The sequence below is a fragment of the Haliotis asinina genome, chromosome 6 (genome assembly GCF_037392515.1).
Source record: "Haliotis asinina isolate JCU_RB_2024 chromosome 6, JCU_Hal_asi_v2, whole genome shotgun sequence".
Classification (NCBI taxonomy): Eukaryota; Metazoa; Mollusca; class Gastropoda; order Lepetellida; family Haliotidae; genus Haliotis; species Haliotis asinina.
In genome coordinates, this window is record NC_090285.1 from 48,842,513 (window position 1) to 48,862,165 (window position 19,653).

The 19,653-nt window shown below is 39.7% G+C and overlaps 1 protein-coding gene across 2 annotated transcripts; it reads left to right on the forward strand.

The window, feature by feature from the left end:
* The first annotated feature begins 2,558 nt into the window (after window positions 1-2,558).
* On the forward strand, window positions 2,559-18,342 carry LOC137287243 (glutathione gamma-glutamylcysteinyltransferase-like). 2 transcript variants are annotated; one of them, XM_067819469.1, is made up of 3 exons: window positions 2,559-2,736; window positions 12,497-13,156; window positions 14,604-18,342. In XM_067819469.1, the coding sequence occupies exons 1-3, from the start codon at window positions 2,559-2,561 to the stop codon at window positions 15,311-15,313; spliced, it is 1,548 nt and encodes a 515-aa protein (XP_067675570.1). In that variant the 3' UTR covers window positions 15,314-18,342. The 2 variants fall into 2 exon arrangements, with proteins under 2 accessions (XP_067675570.1, XP_067675571.1); XM_067819470.1 differs by lacking the exon at window positions 2,559-2,736 and adding an exon at window positions 8,303-8,416.
* Window positions 18,343-19,653: the final 1,311 nt, after the last annotated feature.

Genomic DNA, 19,653 nt, shown 5'->3' on the forward strand with positions numbered 1-19,653 from the left:
TCGGTCTGTCAGTTTTGTTTTGACGGTTGTAGTTAGTGATGTAACTATATAATTTCTCATTTCCGTTTCCAGTTACCCTTGAAGACTCGCGTTATAACTGGTCTTAAGTAACCCATGCTTGTCGTAAGAGGCGACTAACGTGGTCGGGTTGTCAGGCCCGCTGACTTGGTTGACACATGTCATCGTATCCCAGTTGCGTAGATCGATGCTTTTGCTATTGATCACTTGACTGTCTGGTCCAGACTCGATTATTTACACTTATGTCAGATAGTTTGGTACACCTTCTCTCCCTAACTATTATATCACTGAACGAAGGTGAGCTCTCGTACCTTTGGTCTGGTTTGCGTTGAAGAATTGTGATACGTCAAAGTCAATAAAGATGTGACACATCTGTTCAAATCATTTCTGCCTCCGACAACTTAATATTCATTGCTTTTTATGTTTCTGTTCATTAATGTCCATTGGTGATAAAGGTGATGTTAATGGGATTTAATACGGGCAAGATAACTGGTTTTTTTTATATACTCGTATAGCCTTGTGCACGCATGTGCGGCTGCACGGTTACACCGATCAGTGAGTGAGTGTGGTTTTACACCCCGTTTACATTCCATCAACATCACGACAGGGGACACAAGGAACCCGTTATCGCTATGTAGGTTAGACAAAGACCATAGATCTACACACACGTCATGTATACATACACATACTAAATGTGTACGACGTGTGTGTGGATATGTGGCTTGTTTTAACCGATATAACGATAAGGGAGTCCTGTGACCAGAAATAGGCTTAAACACATTGTACTCATGCCAAGAATCGAACCCGGGTCTGCGGCGTGATGAGTGAACGCTTAAACCACTAGGCTACACCACCTCCACTCTGGACCTGTTTCAGTTACATAGTGCTATAGAAGTGCCATGTTACTTGGCATCAAGAAATTAGAAGTTAGCAGTAAAGAGTGGGTGAGTTTAGTGCTAAGCCGTTTCAGCAACATTCCAGCAATATCATCATAAATTGGCTTCGCACATTGTTCTCATGTGACTAGCGACCACTTAAATCACGAGGCTACCACTTGGAGCAGTAAGGGAGTAAGTGAGTGAGTGAGCTTTATGCCGCATTCAGCAATATTCCAGCTCTATGGTGGCGTTCTGTGAATGATCGAGTCTGACACAGATAATCCAGTGATCAACAGCATGAGCATCAATCTATTAGGTTAGCTCTTTGTGTTCATGTGACTAGCGAGCGCTTTAATCTACCACTATAAGGGTGCAAGTGAGTGAGTTTTACGCCACATTCAGCAAAATTACAGCTGTATGGAGGCGCTCTGTAAATAATCGAGACTGGCACAGACGATCCAGTGATCAACAGAATGAGCATCAATCTATTGGGATACGATGACCTGTCAACCAAGTCAGCAAGGCTGACCACTCCATCTCGTTAGTCACCTCTTAAGCTTGGGTTGCTGAAGATCAAATCTAACCCGGATCTTCACGGGTCTGGGGTAATAATTACCGATACCAATACATGTATATGGGTGAACATGGCCCCATGCTTCAGTTTAAAACCGGATGCCAATACACAAACAACAAAATATAAGCAATGGAATTATTAAACAAAAAGAAATTGATTAGCGGGTAGAAATCACATTTGTGCAACAACTAAATAAAAATTAACACATTTTGCCATCCAAAACTGTGTTCTACGGGGGATATTAAGCATCTGTTCGGTGGATTTTGGTGCTTTATAAATACATTATTATTGTCATTATATGATATATCCTAGGAGATATCGTTCTGACTGCAGAGTTTGCCCTTACAATGCCATGACGTCAGGAACTTGATAACGTCACAATACAAGACATCTCTGCACTGCAAGTCTAATGGTAGTACAGTGTCGATGGATGTATATTTGTCGTTGAAAACTAACGAAGAGTGATTTCTGATGAATCTCACCCTCGAATATTTGTAACTTTGTCAACTCGTGTAGATATAACTGATATCAGAAGACACTTAATTGGGTGAGATTCTCTACACAGACGATAATTATATTACGGTGGCTTTGTTTAATGCTCATGATATCAGTTAGTGGATTATTAACATTCCGTCGTCTTAATGGCACAATGGTATATTGTTGCTAGCCGTGTTTTCGGTAGTCTGTCGTACAGACCCTGAAGTATAAATATCCAAGAAAGCCCACGAGTCTAGAAAATGTGGCAAGTCTAAATTTCCATAGCTTCTGAAAATGAAGAAAGTCTCAGGGCTCCATTTCTTGATATTATTTTTTTTCACTATGAACATTTTTCAGTAAAATATGTTCATTTCAGAGACTAGCTGTTAGTCCATGTTTTCAGATTTCTGGTATAGTCGCTGCTGTATGTGTGTGGTCGATAAGGATACTTAAAGCTCCTCGCAGTGCCATATATGACAAGGCACATATTATCGCTGCAAGGAGCCTACTAATATGGAAACCCGCTTGCGACAGAGCTGTGTCAGTGTGGTTAACGAACGTAGGGTACGTTGAGGCACGTTGGTGACTTTGTCGTGTTATATTTCACTTTAATGAAGATTATTTCGCTTGTTCCTCATCATATGTTGACCAAGAAGTCACTTACATTGAAATGTTGGAAGATTAAAACCACCAGTTCTTCGATACGACATCTCGGTTCCTCAACTCGATTGTCGAATCGTGTACCGCTAGCTTGCTATCCTCAACGATCTCCTTCTGCCTTCAAAATGGGTAAGTTTGGTTACTTTGTACAGTGACTGTTTTATTTATCGGGGTCTTTTATTACCCCCTGGCTCTGGCTCACCAAGTGACAACAACTGAAATGTTTATCTGTGTCTGGATAGTGTTGTAACCTCGACAGTGCTAGCGACGATTAGAGGTGGGTAGGTGCACTTCACCCGGCGCACCTTTTCGGATAGTAACTAAGGCTTCCTAAAAAATATATATATATGTTTCTCGGGCACATTTTCTTTTCAAAAATGACGAGGGCTGTGGAACTTTTTAAAAGTTTTTGATAGAAAAAAAAGTGACGAGGGGGGAACACATTTATATATTTTATATTTTTTTTCTCTCAGAAATACAGCTTGGAACGTTTAGCACGTGTTGAGTTGTAGATTGAGTCACACACGTTTTTTATTTAGCCCAAACTTATTTAAAGGGCGTTCAGCAAGTGGTGTCTTACCATAAGGATCACGATGAGCTGTTTAGCAAGTGGTGCCCAACCATAGGGTCACAATGAGCTGTTTAACAAGTGGTGCTCAACCATAAGGATCACAATGAGCTGTTTAGCAAGTGGTGCCCAACCATGAGGATCATAATGAGCTGTTTAGCAAGTGGTGTCCAGCCATAAGGATCACAATGAGCTGTTTAGCAAGTGGTGCCCTACCATAAGGATCACAATGAACTATTTAGCAAGGGGTGTCCAACCATAAGGGTCGTAATGAGGTATTCAGCAAGAGGTGTCCTACCATAAAACTAGGGTCGTAATGAGCTGTTTAGCATGTGGTTCCCTGCCATAACCTTTGGTCATAATGAGCTGTTTAGCACGTGGTGCCACACATATGTACCTGTATGTGGAATCAAACCAAGGTCTTTGGTGTGACAAGCAAATGCATTAATCACCTGGCAATCGTACGAGCAAATTGCCAACAGAACAGGGTGAATGAACTGACCTACGTCCAGTAGGTTGAAGTCACAAGGAGATGGGTGTGTGATGGTATTCTTACAATAAAACACCACTGTCAGTCATGACTGTGGAAAGGTAGATTTTGAGTGATGTCCCATAGTACAACGTCATTGCCAGGGACAGTGCTGAAGAAAGCAAGAGAATCGTATTTTATTTCAACTTAATATTCATTGCTTTTGTATGTTTCTGTTCATTAATGTCCATTGATGATAAAGGTGATGTTAATGGGATTTAATATGGGAAAGATAATTGCACTTACATATGGCCTTGTGCACGCATGGGCGACTGCACGGTTACACGGATTAGTGAGTGAGTGTGGTTTTACACCTTGTTTAGCAAAATTCCAGCAACATCACGGCAGGGGACACCAAGAACACAGGAAAACGTTAACGCTATGTATAGGTTAGACACAGACCATAGATCTACACACACGTCATGTATACATACACATACTAAATGTGTACGGCGTGTGTGTGGGTACATGGCTTGTTTTTGACCTACATATGGCGATAAGGGAGTCCTGTGACCAGAAATGGGCTTAAACACATTGTATTTATGCGAAGAAACGAACCCGGGTCTTTGGCGTGACGAGTGAACGCTTTAACCACTGGGCTACACCACCTCCACTCTGGACCTGTGTCAATTACATAGTGCTACAGAAATACAGTTAACCTCTTTGAGAGGCATCAAGAAGTGAGAACAATAAAGATTGAGTGAGTTTAGTTCTTCGCCGCTTAAGCAATATTCCAGCAGTATCACGGGGGACATCAGAAATTGGCTTAGCACATTGTTCTCATGTGACTAGCGAGCGCTCAACCACTAGGTTACCACTTGGAGCAGTAAGGTGTAAGTGAATGAGTGAGTTTTACGCCACATTCAACAGAGTCCCGGCTATATGGTGGCGTTCTGTAGATAATGGAGTCTGGCCCAGACAATCCAGTGATCAATAGCATGAGCATCAATCTATTGGCATACAACGACATGCGTCAACCAAGTCAACGAGTCTGACCACTCTGTCTTGTTATGATATATCCAAGGAGATATAGTTATGACAGCAGATTTTGTACAATGCCCTTACACTGCGATGACGTCACAATGCAAGACATCGCTGCTCTGCAAGTCTAATGGTAGTACAGTTTTGAGAGATGTATATTTGTCAGTCGTTGGTTTCACATTAATTTCAGACTCGCTCTGCGCATGCCCAGAGCGTGTAAATATATCTGCTGGCTTCCGCTTTGGTCGTACGTTTACCGATAGTGTAAATACACTCAAAACAAAATGACAAAATAATGATTATTTACGAGTGACAACTATTCATAGCTGACTAAATATATCGATTTGTATATGCTTTTCCGTTATTGATGTCCTATTTTGGTTGCAGCTGCATCAGAAATGTGTGTTTTGTTAGTTGTGAGAAGGGGATGAGCGGGAAGAACGGTAGTGGTGAGATGTGTTTATACAAGAACATGTTGACATAAATTAAGCTATTTATTTCACTACTCCTGGTCTTTGATGCATACAAGTATAAAAATAAGTTGTAATAGACATACAACTATAAATCAACTATAAATATATATATTTGGTTTGATTGTTCGTTTTATTTACAGTGTGTTAACACTATCGGTAAACGTACGACGCACAGCGAGTCTTAGATTAATGTAAAACCAATGAATTGAAAACTAACGAAGAATGATTTCTGATGATAAATAGAATTTCACCCTCGGATATTTGTAACTTTGTCAACACATGTTGATTTAAGAAATACAGTTCGCTCTACCACCATGTATAGTGTAATAAAGCACACTTTCACCCAGAACTATTATTGTTAAAGCACAAGGTGAAAAACTAAGGCATGAGGTGTTTTAACTATAATAGTTCAGGGCGAAAGTGTGCTTTATTACACTATACATGGTGGTAGAGCGAACTGTATTTCTTAAATCTTTCTTTCTTTCCTAAGATGCCATAGTTAATACTTACCGACGATCAATGTAAGTCACACAAAAAAATTAAAAGAACGATGTTGTGGAAGACATAAATGTATCATCCATGTTCCGGGCTAACTGACAGGCTGTTCTACTGGTGTGTCAGACCCCCTATGTTAAGACACACTCTTCCGATGAAACAAACGAGAACACGTTTCAATATTGTTAACGTTCAGGTCAAACATCTTTTCTTATAATATTTCAATTACATTTGTGATTTTTGTAAACCCAGCGGGGTAACATTATGGTTGCAATTTTAGTTCTGATACGCTTTTAATCAGTACATCTGGGTCGAGATGACATGTCACGAGACATACAACGAATGTTGACACGGGACTGTGTCGAGTCAACTTGCGGCGTACTTTCTGTCGAAAAGGTTGATGGTAATATTTCCATCAGATATATTTGCTGACTGGAGTAACTGTACATCATGAAATGAAGTGCTATCCGAGTTAGTTGCAGTGTGTGAAAGAGTGAGTGAGTTTAGTTTTTCGCCGCACTCATCAATATTCCAGCTATATGGCGGCAGCCTGTAAATAATCGAGTCTGGACCAAACAATCCAGTGATCAACAACATGAGCATCGATCTGTGCAGTTGGGAACCGATGGGAACTTTGTAGCTGCTGTAGCGCGGACACAGTGGTTTGTGTACGTTTGTGATAAACCAGTCTAAGTAAACTTAGCCTCGGTACTTTTAGTTACACTCCACAACTGAGTCTAACAAAACCTTACGGGAGGTTGCATCGGATACCCTTTCACATTGTCCAATCAGAACCCAGCTTACCAAATCGAGAAAGTGGACATTCGCACGTACCTTTTGAACTTTTTATCGTACCCGAGCGATTCCGAATGCTATTTAGCATACGATCGCTTCCGGTTGATGCACACGGCGCACGTTACAACCATGAGATCGGTGAGTAAACAGTCGCTGAAAATACATGTAGTACTTTTGGCAATATTCAAGGATGTCATCTTGCGGAGATATTAGCTAATGGTAACCATGCCAACAGAAACTCCCAAAGCGTGTATACTGCAGGTCAATTAACTGTGTTATATGCGGATTTTTGTTTGTGGGGAGGTCTGTGTCAGTGACCGTAATAATTTGTAAGTCCCTCCGATCCCTAAATAGTAGTCGTTGTCTGATTGGATAAATCTCCTTAACCGTCTCGCTATTAATTGGACGGTGATAGGTCGCTCAAAGGTTACCAGCTGGGTTTGTTAGACTCGGTGGTGGAGTGTAACAAATAACACTGAGACCAAGTTTACTTAGACTGGTGATAAACACGCTGCTTTGGAGATTGTTGACATCATTGTTTTAAGAGTATTGTCTCCCGTGGGTTGCCGGGAATACCAACGATCAGGGGTAGGCTTTGATAAAGGACGCTGAAAGATGGATTTCTTTTATCAAGGTACAGACCGAGGCTTTGTACGGGGCAGTTCACATCCTTTGTCTCGTACATCCATGACGAGTTTTGTCGGACTCATTGTATGCCATATGGAAATATTTAGCCCCAGTATCATCTTTAGACAACACAGAAGAATCGTGGCGCAGTTCCCAAGGACCTCCAACTCCACGACGGCCAAAATGAAGGGAACCAGACTTTTCTGACCAGACTAACGGGGATTGATTCGAAAGTGTGCCACTTGAATACAGTCTGTCTGAATCTCCAGGTGAAACTGGCCTCGTGGTGGCGGGTTACATCCTTGCCGACTCGCTTCATCTCTTTGACAACTCCAATGAAAACATGGTTTGATGTCATAAATTCTTTGTCATGCATAATGTTTATTTGACACTCGTATAGGGGTGATGTGATGTGATGTGCCTATTTATAGCAGCACGGATGGACGTCATAGCAGACTTTGAATACCCTTTTCCAGCTTAAGTCGGACGTCCGCATAATACCTTCGTAAAATGGAGTTTAGTTCTTGAACCGAACCCATATCAAAATCAACGGGGAGGTTGTTTGATAGGAGCCAGACTGAAATGATGCGTGTGTTTTATTAGATTCTAGTCTGTGTGATATGGATTACTGAGGAAAAAGACATGAGACTCAAAACAAGTTAGGTAAGTAGTACTGACAAGTGCCAACAGTGTTTGATTGTATAGATAGATTTATATTATTATGAGTTTTTTTACGGAAATAAATAACATATATGTGAACTTAATTGTATTGATTGCTTTTTTAATTGCCTATAAATATTTTCAATGCACAGTTTGTGCTTGTTCTGTTGATTTTTCGTTTCGTGTCTTAGCCTGTTCCGCCAATCGATGTTCGTTGGCGCTTGCACAGCGACCATTGCCAATGCCAGTAATTTCACTGTTAGGTGTACCTGTCAGTTCAGTCTCCGGAACGCTGAGTAGCATTTCATCATCGCTGTCGTCAAAATCTATTTCGTATTTAAAGACCGTTTTTCGGCAACCAGTTCTAAGATTTGCGATCACAAATTTTTTAGCCATATTTCTATAGGGAAAATAGAATTCCACCACACGGCAGGTTTCTCCATTCAGAGGAAAAACTCCGATCGACAGTCGATGCGGACGGAAACGCCTTCTTTATTTTGAGTAAGGCTAGCGTCCGGTTACTAAGGTTACGTTTGATTACGAGGGGGCAGGCTGGAATGGCACAGTGACGCCAACACATTGTGACGTAATGCAAGAAACTGCACATTATCGTCTGATGAAGTATTGTCGGCGCCTTTGATCTTTCACCGAAGCATCTGAGAAATATCAGACGACATTTGGGTGAGATTCTCTGTGCTGTTGATAATAATACTACGGTGGCCTCATGGTGTCAGTTAATGGATGATTAACATTCCTTCGTCTTTGTGGCACAAGGGTATATTGTTGTTTGCGTTGTTTTCAGATTTCTGGTGCATTCGCTGCTGTATGTGGATGATCAATATTAGGATCATTAATGCTCTTCGCAGTGCCATGTAGAATAAGACGCATTTTACCGCTGCACGGAGCTCAGTCATGGGGAACCCGCTTGCGACAGCTCTGATTCAGTGTGGTTCACGAACGTTGTCTGTGTAAAGGCACGCTAGTGATTTTGTCGTGTTATATTCCACTTTGATGAAGACTATTTTATTTCGCTTCTTCCTCATCATTATACTGACCAAGAAGTCTCTGACATTGAAATGTAAGAAGATCAGAACCATCAGTTCTTCGATACGACATCTTGGTTCCTCAACTCGATTGTCTAATCGCGTACCGTTAGCTTGCCGTTGTCAACAAACTGAACAATCCCTTCTGTCTTCAAAATGGGTAAGTGTGGTTACTTTGCACACTGACTGTTTAATTTATCGGGGTCCCTTATTACAAAGTTCTGGTTCACAAAGTGACCACGACTGAAATTGTAAATCTGTGTCTAGATATTGTTGTAACCCTCGACAGTGCTAACGTTCCTGAGCAGTGATTGGAGGTAGGTACGCACACTTCACCCGGCGCGCCTTTTTGGATAGTTAACAGGCACATTTGTTTTCAAAAGTGACGAGGGCGTTAGAACTTTTAAAAAGTTTTTGTTAGAAAAAAAGTGGCGAGGGAGGACATTTTTTTTCTCTCAGACCTACAGATTGAAAATTTAGCACGTGTTAATGAGTCGTAGATTCAGTCACATTCTTTTGTTATGCAGCCTAAACTTAGTTAAGTGGCGTTCAGCAAGTGGTGCCTTACCATAAGGGTCTTAATAAGGTGTTTAGCAAGTGGTGCCCTACCATAAGTATCATTGTTGTGAATGACAACTTAGAGTAAAATGGTGCATGGAATACTGACACAGACTATAGATTCACAGGTTCAGTTAATAAAACTAATAAGCATAACATACTCAATGGAACATTGATTATAATCAAAACATCATACCAACTCTAGGAGGTTTTTGCAAAATGTTTGTCCTAATAATGAGTTGTTTAACAAACTATCATTAAAATATTGACCCAGTTCACTGTTTATTACGAGGGAGGAGTGCAGAGAAAGGTGTTCGAGAAGCACACATGCACAGATAAGGACAAAACATTATGGATGAGCAACTTCTTTCTTCAGGTGGAGCGACGTTTCGATACAGCTTCTTGTATCGTTGTCAAGCAAGTAAGAGACAGATAAGACAGGATGGTACACACACACACACACGCACATATATATATATATACATACATACAGTAAATAATTAACAAAAACAACAGGAACTAACTGGGCAGCACACTATCAACATGTGGAAACCATAACAATAGACTGCATACAGAAGCCAATAGGTATGTACAAGGCAGGAGAGTGTGGACATGTTTATACAAGTTGATGGGGGGTTGATAAGTAGTATGGAAATACACACAGGGCTAAGATCCCTGTCATGACAGTTTATACCTTGATGTCAGTTTTGTTTTACAAGCCAATGTACCTGTGTGAAACTAATAAACAGAGTAGTGTTCAGCCCAGAAGCCCTAAGAACTTGTATACAACTGCAGAGAAAGTTATTTATTCATTAACCTGTCCCGTATAGTCCATACACCCTTACTCTAAGCTGTCGCTACTGAATCTGTGAATCTATAGTCCATGTCACTATTCCATACTCAGTTACCCTAAGTTGTCGCAACTGAACCTGTGAATCTATAGTCCGTGTCAGTATTCTCTACACCGTTACCCTAAGTTGTCGCAACTGAACCCATGACTCTATAGTCTGTGTCAGTATTCCATACTCCATTACTCAGAGCTGTCGCAACTGAACCTGTGAGTCTGTAGTCCTTGTCAGTATTCCATTCACCATTACACTAAGCTGTCGCAATTGAACGTGTGAATCTATAGTCCTTGTCAGTATTCCATACACCCATTACTCTAAGCTGTTGGAACTGAACCTGTGAATCTATAGTCCTTGTCAGTATTCCATTTGCCATTACACTAAGCTGTCGCAACTGAACGTGTGAATCTATAGTTCTTGTCAGTATTCCATTCACCATTACACTAAGCTGTCGCAAATGAACCTGTGAACCTATAGTCTGTGTCAGTATTCCATACTCCGTTACTCTAATACTAAGGCTGTTACAATACACTTGCATATTTTGTGAATCGAACCATAGCCCTTAATGAATTCAATTCGTTATTCGTGTTCACCGGAACCGAATTTGAATGAATATTTACATTGTTATCTGAGCATGTGTTACTTGAGCTATTATTAAAGTGAGATATGCAAGAATGGATTATGTACTAGCATTGCAGTAGTGCAAGTCATGTTAGTTGCAATGGCTGCACATGGTACTGCGCACTATAACTATTAGTCTGTTCCATACCAAAATTGAGTGTCATGTCAAATTAACAGTCAACATGGGGGTTACATATAGTGCATCAATCACTTAAATGCAATATTGTATTCTTGAATAATTATTCATATTCGTTACCCTATATTCATGATACATATCATATTCACCTCATAGTGTATTCGTTGCAGCCCTGCTAAATACAGTTATAGAGTGTCTTTTAGATTAAAATTGTACCTGGAATGAAAAAAAGTTTAGCAATGATAGATATAATCACAATTACTTTGAGTGGCATTTTCGAAGTTGGGACGTATAGTATTGAAGAAAGTAATTTTTATTTATTTTATAATTATGTGATTGTCTTCAAAACACAGCCATGCTTCAATAATGGGACATAATTGTCCCCCCTTTTATCATTTTAAATTAATGTGTTTCAATACACTGTCTGCTTGTTGTATTGGCAGAAAGTCACAAATGGTCAAGTCAGAATTGAGTGGTTATGAAAGTCATTGTTCTGATTACACCCAAAGATAATTCTTTGCAGTTGACACCGGTGTCAAAAAATCACTAACCACGTCTTAGCAATGCATAAAATGTTTTATGGAGCACACCTGACAATAACCATGGTGACAGGCTGAAGAAAAGTAGAAAAATGGAGACATTTTCAACAAACAAGGCCTCAGGACTTACTTATTTGTGCAGCAAAACTCTTTTTTCTGTGAAATGTCGACTTTGTATAATTCATGTGAATTCAGTGACCAACTAGATTCTTTGTTTAGAATGAGTAACTTCAAGAGGTCTACCTGCAGCACTGATCACAAACATGTTGTTGATGTAAAAGATGACACTGGATGTTGTTTCTGCAAAACGTTATATCCAAAAGTATAACAATGCAAAATGTCCTGTGCGTCACATTGGCCTGTATAACTCATGCAGGTCAGGATAAGATTTGATCTTCAGCAGCCCATGCTTGCCATAAAAGGCGACAATGCTTGCCATAAGATGCAACTGACAAGATCGGGTGGTAACACTCGCTGACTTGGTTAACACATGCCATTGCATTCCATCTACGTAGATTAGTGATCACTGGATTGTCTGGTCCTGATTCAATGTTTTACAGACAGCCTACATGTAGCTGAAATATTGTTGAGTTGTTTTTAACAAAATGCAAACAAAAGAAACAATAACCTGTGTTTCAGATTTTAAGGTATATTCAATCTCAGAGAGTGGTTCGCCATAATTTTTTATGAAGACTGCCTGTAAGTTTGTTCAAGGCTTTTGACCCCACTTGTTCGGCTTCTGGGCTGAACACTACTCTGTTTCTTAGTTTCACACAGGTACATTGGCTTGTAAAACAAAACTGACATCAAGGTATAAATTGTCATGACAGTGATCTTACCTTTGTGTGTATGGTTTATGTACAGGCTAGTGACAAGTCCCGATTAGTGACAGTATATATCTTGATGTAATTCTTTTGGATTAGAAGCCGCTATGTACACAAAGAACAAATTAGAAATTTCTTGAATTCAGAAAGAAAGCATATGTCTTCTTTGATATGTTCACAATGTCCTTATTACAGACTCCATGGCTGCATCTTCTGGGAACAGGGCCCTGCCGCCAATGAAGCACTTCTACCGCAAAGTTCTCCCGTCATCCTGTATCTCATTCTCATCCGAGGATGGCAAGAAGTTCTTCAAGGCAGCCATTGTGGAAGGCAGTATGGAATGTTACTTCAAGCTTGCTGCACAGTTTCGAACTCAGGATGAACCTGCGTTTTGTGGACTGTCTACAATGGTGATGGTCTTAAATGCCCTTGACATTGACCCCGGTCGTATTTGGAAAGGGGTATGGCGATGGTATCATGAGAACATGCTCGACTGCTGTGTTCCCTTGGAAATCGTGCAACAGCAAGGTATCAATTTTGACCAGTTTCTGTGTGTGGCCAGTTGTAATTCTCTGAAAGTTGATGCGACAAGGATGCAAGAGGGTGTGATGACTGTTGAGGAATTCCGAGAATTGATCAGAAACTACACAAAGAGAGATGATGCATTCGTTGTGCTGTCCTATTCTCGCCCAGCCCTCGGCCAGTCTGGAGAAGGTCACTTCTCACCAGTAGGTGGTTATCACCCTGGAAATGACCTTGTTCTGATTCTGGACACAGCCAGGTTCAAGTACCCACCACACTGGGTTCGTCTGGAACTCATCTATGAAGCAATGAAGGAGATCGATCAGGATACAGGTGATTATTTCAAGTAGCATGTTCCACATATGTACAGGGACTTAAGATCCCAACTTCATGTAATCCATATATTTAATCTGAATTCTGAACATAAGTAATCTGTTGGCCCAGCAGATCAGAATAAGATTCCTGTTTTCTCTTTCAGTCATTGATTTGAGTACCAGGTTAGAATTTCTCCTTTGAACAACTCATGCTTGGTATAAGAAGCTACTAACGGGACAGGTTGATTCATACTGTGGACTTAAACTCAGGTAGTGTTGTAATAAATTAAGGTTTTGATCAGTCACAATTTGACTGTGCTTTTGCAAATTGATTTGCTTAAAGGTCACATGCAACCAAAAAATCAAACATAATTAAAACAGATTTATCACTTATACATGACATACAATATACATTGCTGCTTTTAAAAAAACAAATAACACAATTATAAGCGTACAATCGCGATTCAAAAGTGCGATATTTTGCACTTGGGCTTATTTCCCCCGAAACGAAGCCCTCGGGAGACCGAACCCAGTCATGGCGGGTGGATCTGCACTCAAGTGTAACGACGGTTTCCGATTGGCTGTTTCATTTGCTGATATATATGGTGAGGGTTCATTGTGTGTACAGAAAGATGATCTGTTTGATGGGCATTTTAGAAGTATAGCCAGTCACAAGAAAGTAAGATTCTTTATGGATAACAACTTCTTTTTGTGTACTTGATGCGTCGTTTCAGTATGGATTCATATACTGTTGTCAAATAAAATCATATACACGAAAAGAAGTCGTTATCCATGAAGAATGTATATAGAGATGTTGGGTTTGGAAAATACATGTTCTCTGAATTTGCGCTCGATCAAATAAAAAATCATGTCAGTAGGGATGGTAAACTACTGCGTGGCTGGAATCTGTCATTCGTCCAAGTACAAAGCAGGACTTGAAACTGACAAGAGTTTGCACCAGTTTCCGTCAGATCCAGTCATCCGAAAAAAAAATGAATGTAGTTTGTTTTCAACCCACAGACATAAAAACATGCCATGTGTATCACACGTGCCTAATTACATAATGTGGCAGACACGGGACTCGGGTGCACGAGTCGTAAATCAACTTATTTTCTTTATGTCGTATAGTCTGATAGGTGTTAAGTTCAAATTGCACGTGGTCAATGATAGAAGCTGGGCATGCATAGTGTTTCAAGCTCCTCGAACCTATTCACTGCGCATGCGTTATGGAGGCAGCGCAGCACAGCCGTTGAAACCAGTTTTCCCCCCAGCGCTGGGGGGAATTTAGTGAAACGTTTGAACTCCGATTTCGCGGGCTTTTCTTTCATCGCGTTTTTATCAACTTTATAGGTTGAATTGGCATTTTTTATGATTTGTTTCGGTAAGTGCATACCGAAAGGTACCAGAATCTGCAAAGTTGTGTTTTGCGTTGCATGTGACCTTTAACACTATGTTACATCTTTCAGGGAAGCCCCGCGGTTTGATGGTGATGACACGCAGGAAAGAAAGTCATCCTCTTTTGTTGTTCCGCCTGTCCAACAACATGAGTCTCACTGCACCGAGTCTCTTTCATCCAGCTCTCCCAGAGTTCATGCTGAAATGGAAGACTCGAACAGACAAAATACCAGAGCAAACTTTGACTATTGATGCCCTTGCAGAGGGAGCTGCACGGGAGATGATGCAGACATTGACAGAAATTAGAGACAGTTTAACTATAATGACCACCCAGCTTGACATTACGTGTCCGCAAGATGTTGCTGAAGAGCATGAGTGTCTCATCCAGCACCTTATCTTGGCTCTCCAACAAACTGTTATTTTTGAAAAAGTGTTAGATATTTTCAAATCCCTTCCAAAAGACAAGAAAGAAACATTGGAGAACCTCTTTGAACCTTCATGGCCCAGTTGTAATGGCAAATGCCAGCCTTTTAACAGACTGAAATGTGAACACTTTATTGCATTTTTCATTCTTAGTTGGCCATACAAGGCAGGAGCTGCAGGGGAGACAACTCTTGCACACCTCTATGATCAAATGTTTGAAAAGGAGCTTCAGAGGATTTCTGTGGATGTTTTAAGAAATGAGGTGCAGTCTTTGAAAGATCAGTTGAATGTTCTCAGACAATATTATGAAAGCAATCCTAAAGGTCCGGGACCATGTTGCAAGAAAAAAAGGGTGTGAGAGACCTTTTCATACTGAGGGGATAGTGTACTGGGGTACTGAAAGTTCTAAGTTAACCAATAATAATTTACATATTCATAAGTTTACTTGCTTCATCAACACTGCCTCAGTTTTATCATGCATTGAAATACATTCACATACAACTTCAACTTGACAGAAAGAGGTCTCTTCAGGATATTCAGGGGAATATTTACATTTTCTTGCAGCTAATAGAACGTCTGTCCAATGAACAAAAGGTCTTTTCACCCCATCTCATCTTTGCTAAACCTGTTCATATGAATATACAATGATACTTGATGTTATCTGGCCCAGCTCTAGTAAGTAGGTTAGTGATTTACTTTACTTTTATGCTGCTTTTAGCACTATTCCATCAATATCAAGGTGATAATTCATGAGAAATGGGCTTCACATAATGTAGCCATGTTGGAAATCAAACCCAAGTTCTCAGCATGACATAAATGTACATGAATGCCATTATTGTCTCTTAATGGTTACAGTGAAACAAGAGCAGGTTTCAGTATTGTTTGTCTGTTTCCATTTTATTCTTTATAAACAGCTTACTTTTGTGGGAAAATTTGTTTACATATCATTTTTTATGCATTTTTTTTGGGCAATATGTCAATATTGTATTGTTATGTCTTTCAAACAAGCCAAAAATGAGGCCTGAATAGTGTTAACAACTGAGTTATTCAAAACTATTCAGGGCTTGTAGTGTGAAGGTGTTTTGTGAGTCTGTGTCTAAATGTTTCTGTATATTTTGTGTATATGCATAGTGTTTAAAGGTAGCCACATGAGCCAAATGCTAAGTTATTCCATAAAAATCAATGTCTTAAATTATTTCTGATCATACAAAGTTAATTGGGAACAACAGATTCAGATTGTGTTTTCAATTATCATCTCAAGGGAATTTCAGTCATATTTCATATCTTTTAAACATTTTGGAAGTTCCTTTTCGCTAGTAATCAAATTTTGAATGAAGAACTGTTTTAAATTATTACTGATAATTGTAGTAAGGAATAGAACATGCTTTGTTAAATTCAATACCTTTGAGCTTGAGAATGCTGATTTTTAATTGGTTGTTGACATTCGGTTTGAAGGACATCATCTTCTGATGTAGCAAGAACACAGAGACTAACGATTAGTATATTAAAATGATGATGATTTGGTGCTGCTGTCTCATATCAAGAAATTTAATCGTCTGTCCGTTTAGAAAATGTCAATATGAAATATGACATTGATATCAAATTGGACTGGCTTTGTGAACCATGTGGCTACTGTGTGCTGAATAGATCTCGATATATTGTATTAGAATACCTGATTAAGACTGTGTGTATGATAGATGGTGAGAATTTGACAAACAAGTATTTATCAAGGTCCCATGTTCACAAATTCTGAAGCATATATACTGAACAGCAAAAGAAATGCAAGTCAGGTTATTTTTCAAGTTTTTGAATCGAAGACATGAACATGAACTCTAACTTTTATGACATTTCACTTTTTCAAAACTTACGTTTTCTTTTGCTGTTCAATATATTTCGACAGTATTTCGTTTAATGCCCCTATTTTTCATTTAATGCCAATATTTTTCATTTCATGCCCCCATTTTAAAGAGAGCTATTGTTTTGCTATTTCTTGCCAAAGAATTACTGTACTCCATCATAAAATGTCCTAATGGAATTGAGAACAAAAGATAAGTATTTCATTTTCAAGCACTGAACACATGTTCCCCTAATGCTGACAGCCGACCTGTGCCATTTGTATTCTCAATTCAGAGTCGTGCAGTCATGTCGTCATATGCGAGATGCATTGATTGACATTCATGATCAGGGTTCCCTTTGATGCGGAAAACTGAAGTTATCATTCACATTGTAGACTGTTTGAACAGTTTTCGTGTTCGGTGACCACTTGACATTGAAATTAATTGTTGAATTAATAAGTAAGTGACTTCTTAGCTTTTGTGTCATCTTTGTTTAAAAATTAGTTAACTTATTTGCATTGGTATATTTGACCACTATCATTTCACAAACTGTTGAAGGAAGATAGTGCTTAGAGGCATATACCTGGAAAGAAAACCAAAATAATTAATTGAAAGTTGATTATGTTTGTAAATTGTTTAACCCCCAAATTTTGACTCCCAAAAGAAATTTGGTGAGTCTGCCTGAGCCCCAAATATAAATGTGTAAGAGGAACCTTGCATAACATTGATCACTTACTTTTCTGGTACAGACTCGATTATTTACATATACCATGAATATTACTGAATGTGGGGTTGAACAAAACAGAGTAATAGTATGCTGTTATGGCATATTTTAATGATGCATATCAGTCCGGCTGCCACAAGGATTGACTGCTCTGATTTCAGAATAATGTTTAACAAACAGGATTGCTTGGTTGGTTGTTTACCATCACACATAACAATATTACTGTTATGTCACAGCAGTCTGTAATTAATCGAGTCTGATAATCCAGTGATCAACATCATGAGTATCAACCCCCAAAATAGGGATATGATGACATGTGACAACTAGTCAGGGAACCTGATTACCCAACCCCCTAAGTCACCTCTTACGACAAGGATAGGTTACTGAAGATCAGCTCTAACCCGGATCTTCACGGGTAATAAGAAACAGTGAAACGCGGGATCGCATTATCCTAAATTAGCTTTTCACAGGTGCTAGATCTCAAATCATTACAATTCCAAGTGTGACCCTTGGGGTGTTATCGTGTATGTGTTATTATTTAGCATTGAAGATCAAGGCAAACGTTCTTGCTTCAAGCATAACTGGAATTTGTAATATTCACTCATGACACAACTGTATGATTTCACATCGGATTCCGTGGAAGGCCATAGTTGCTGGTTTCTAATTTCACACAGCAAAATTCCTGAAAGCATGTTTATTATGCTTCCTTGTTTGATAACCTTGTCTTTCATGTTATTCGTTGTTTTGACTTAGTTGCATTGCTGTGACAATCGAATGATTGATGTTCAGTGGCATAGAGTTTCACAATATTAAATGCTTGTTATTGTTCGACTTGGTCTTGTTTTTATTGAAGAATCTGACTTATTTAGTAAATTTAGTATTTACAAGTTTTTAGCAATATTCAAACAATATCACAGTTGGGTCACCAGAAATGGCCTTCACACTTTGTACCCATTTAGGAAATCGAACCTGGGTCTATTGTCTGAGTAAGTGAGTGAGCTGAGTTTTATGGGGCACTCAGAAATATTCCAGCTATATGGCAGTCCGTAAATAGTCGTGTCTGTACCAGACAATCTTGTGATCAACAACATGAGCATTGATCTGCACATTTGTGACCACCAGAACTGTCTGTCGCCTTTTCTGACAAGCATAGTCACCTTTTATGACAAGCATGGGTTGCTGAAGGACTATTCTACCGGGACATTCAGGGGTGGTCTATCCTCTGATGAGAGAGTGCTTTAACCACTGGGATACCTCAGTGCATGGAAGACTTATCTGTAAAGTGGTAGAATTAGTAGATGAGTCCCCTCTACAGTTTACTATTGCTCAGGTAGGATTTATAGAGGCACATCCTTGTACGACAATATGTCTTACCTCATCACTGGTCCTGTGCATAGAACTCAGGTCACGGTTAGGTTAAGGAGGTTGGGCGCAGAGATTCCTTGTAAGGGTGACCCTGACTCCAGCTTAATTCGTGAGAGTTTCTGGGACTTCAATCTTAACCCACAATGAAATTCATATGATACATTTATACATTTGGCCTGACCTTAGGTAAGTAAGTTAGTTCAAAACTGCCTCTGTCTACCCAGCTGTGTATTGAGTACCTGGTATGATACGATGGTTGTCTGAATTTGAAGCTTGAGCGCCTGACAGGTGACTGGTTGCATTCTTCACAGGGAGTGGTCTGTACAGGTTGGTCAGGGGTAATATGTCTGTACTTTGTGCATACAATGTACATATGTGCAATATAAATGGATGATTATTGTTAGTAGTTGTTAGGTTTTGGCTAGGTACTCTTAGCTGTCACTTCTCTGGTGTCTCCGGTGATGATGTTGCGTGAATATTGCTAAAAGCAGCTTACTATTATTTATTATTATAGGTTATTTATAGAGCACACATATCCATGCAACTATTGCTTGCTCAAGGCGCTGGTATTTGTTTCCCTCGATCATTGGCTGTCCGTCACAATGTCACATCGGATTTTCAATGTCAACTCCGTGGGGTGTATACAGCTGTTGCTGCCACCAGGTGCACTGAGTTGTTTTTTTTTGGTCATTCTGGCTGTCAGCTAACGAGGTTGTAAACACCAACTCTTAGGTGCTAGGTCGGCAGGGTTGTGTCCCTTTACAGACTGCCTAA

Coding starts and splice junctions, on each gene's coding strand:
- LOC137287243 (XM_067819469.1), top strand. CDS start 2,559: ATGAAGATTATTTCGCTTGTTCCTCATCATATGTTGACCAAGAAGTCA. Junction 2,737..12,496: donor TCCTTCTGCCTTCAAAATGG/GTAAGTTTGGTT, acceptor TCCTTATTACAG/ACTCCATGGCTGCATCTTCT. Junction 13,157..14,603: donor GGAGATCGATCAGGATACAG/GTGATTATTTCA, acceptor TACATCTTTCAG/GGAAGCCCCGCGGTTTGATG.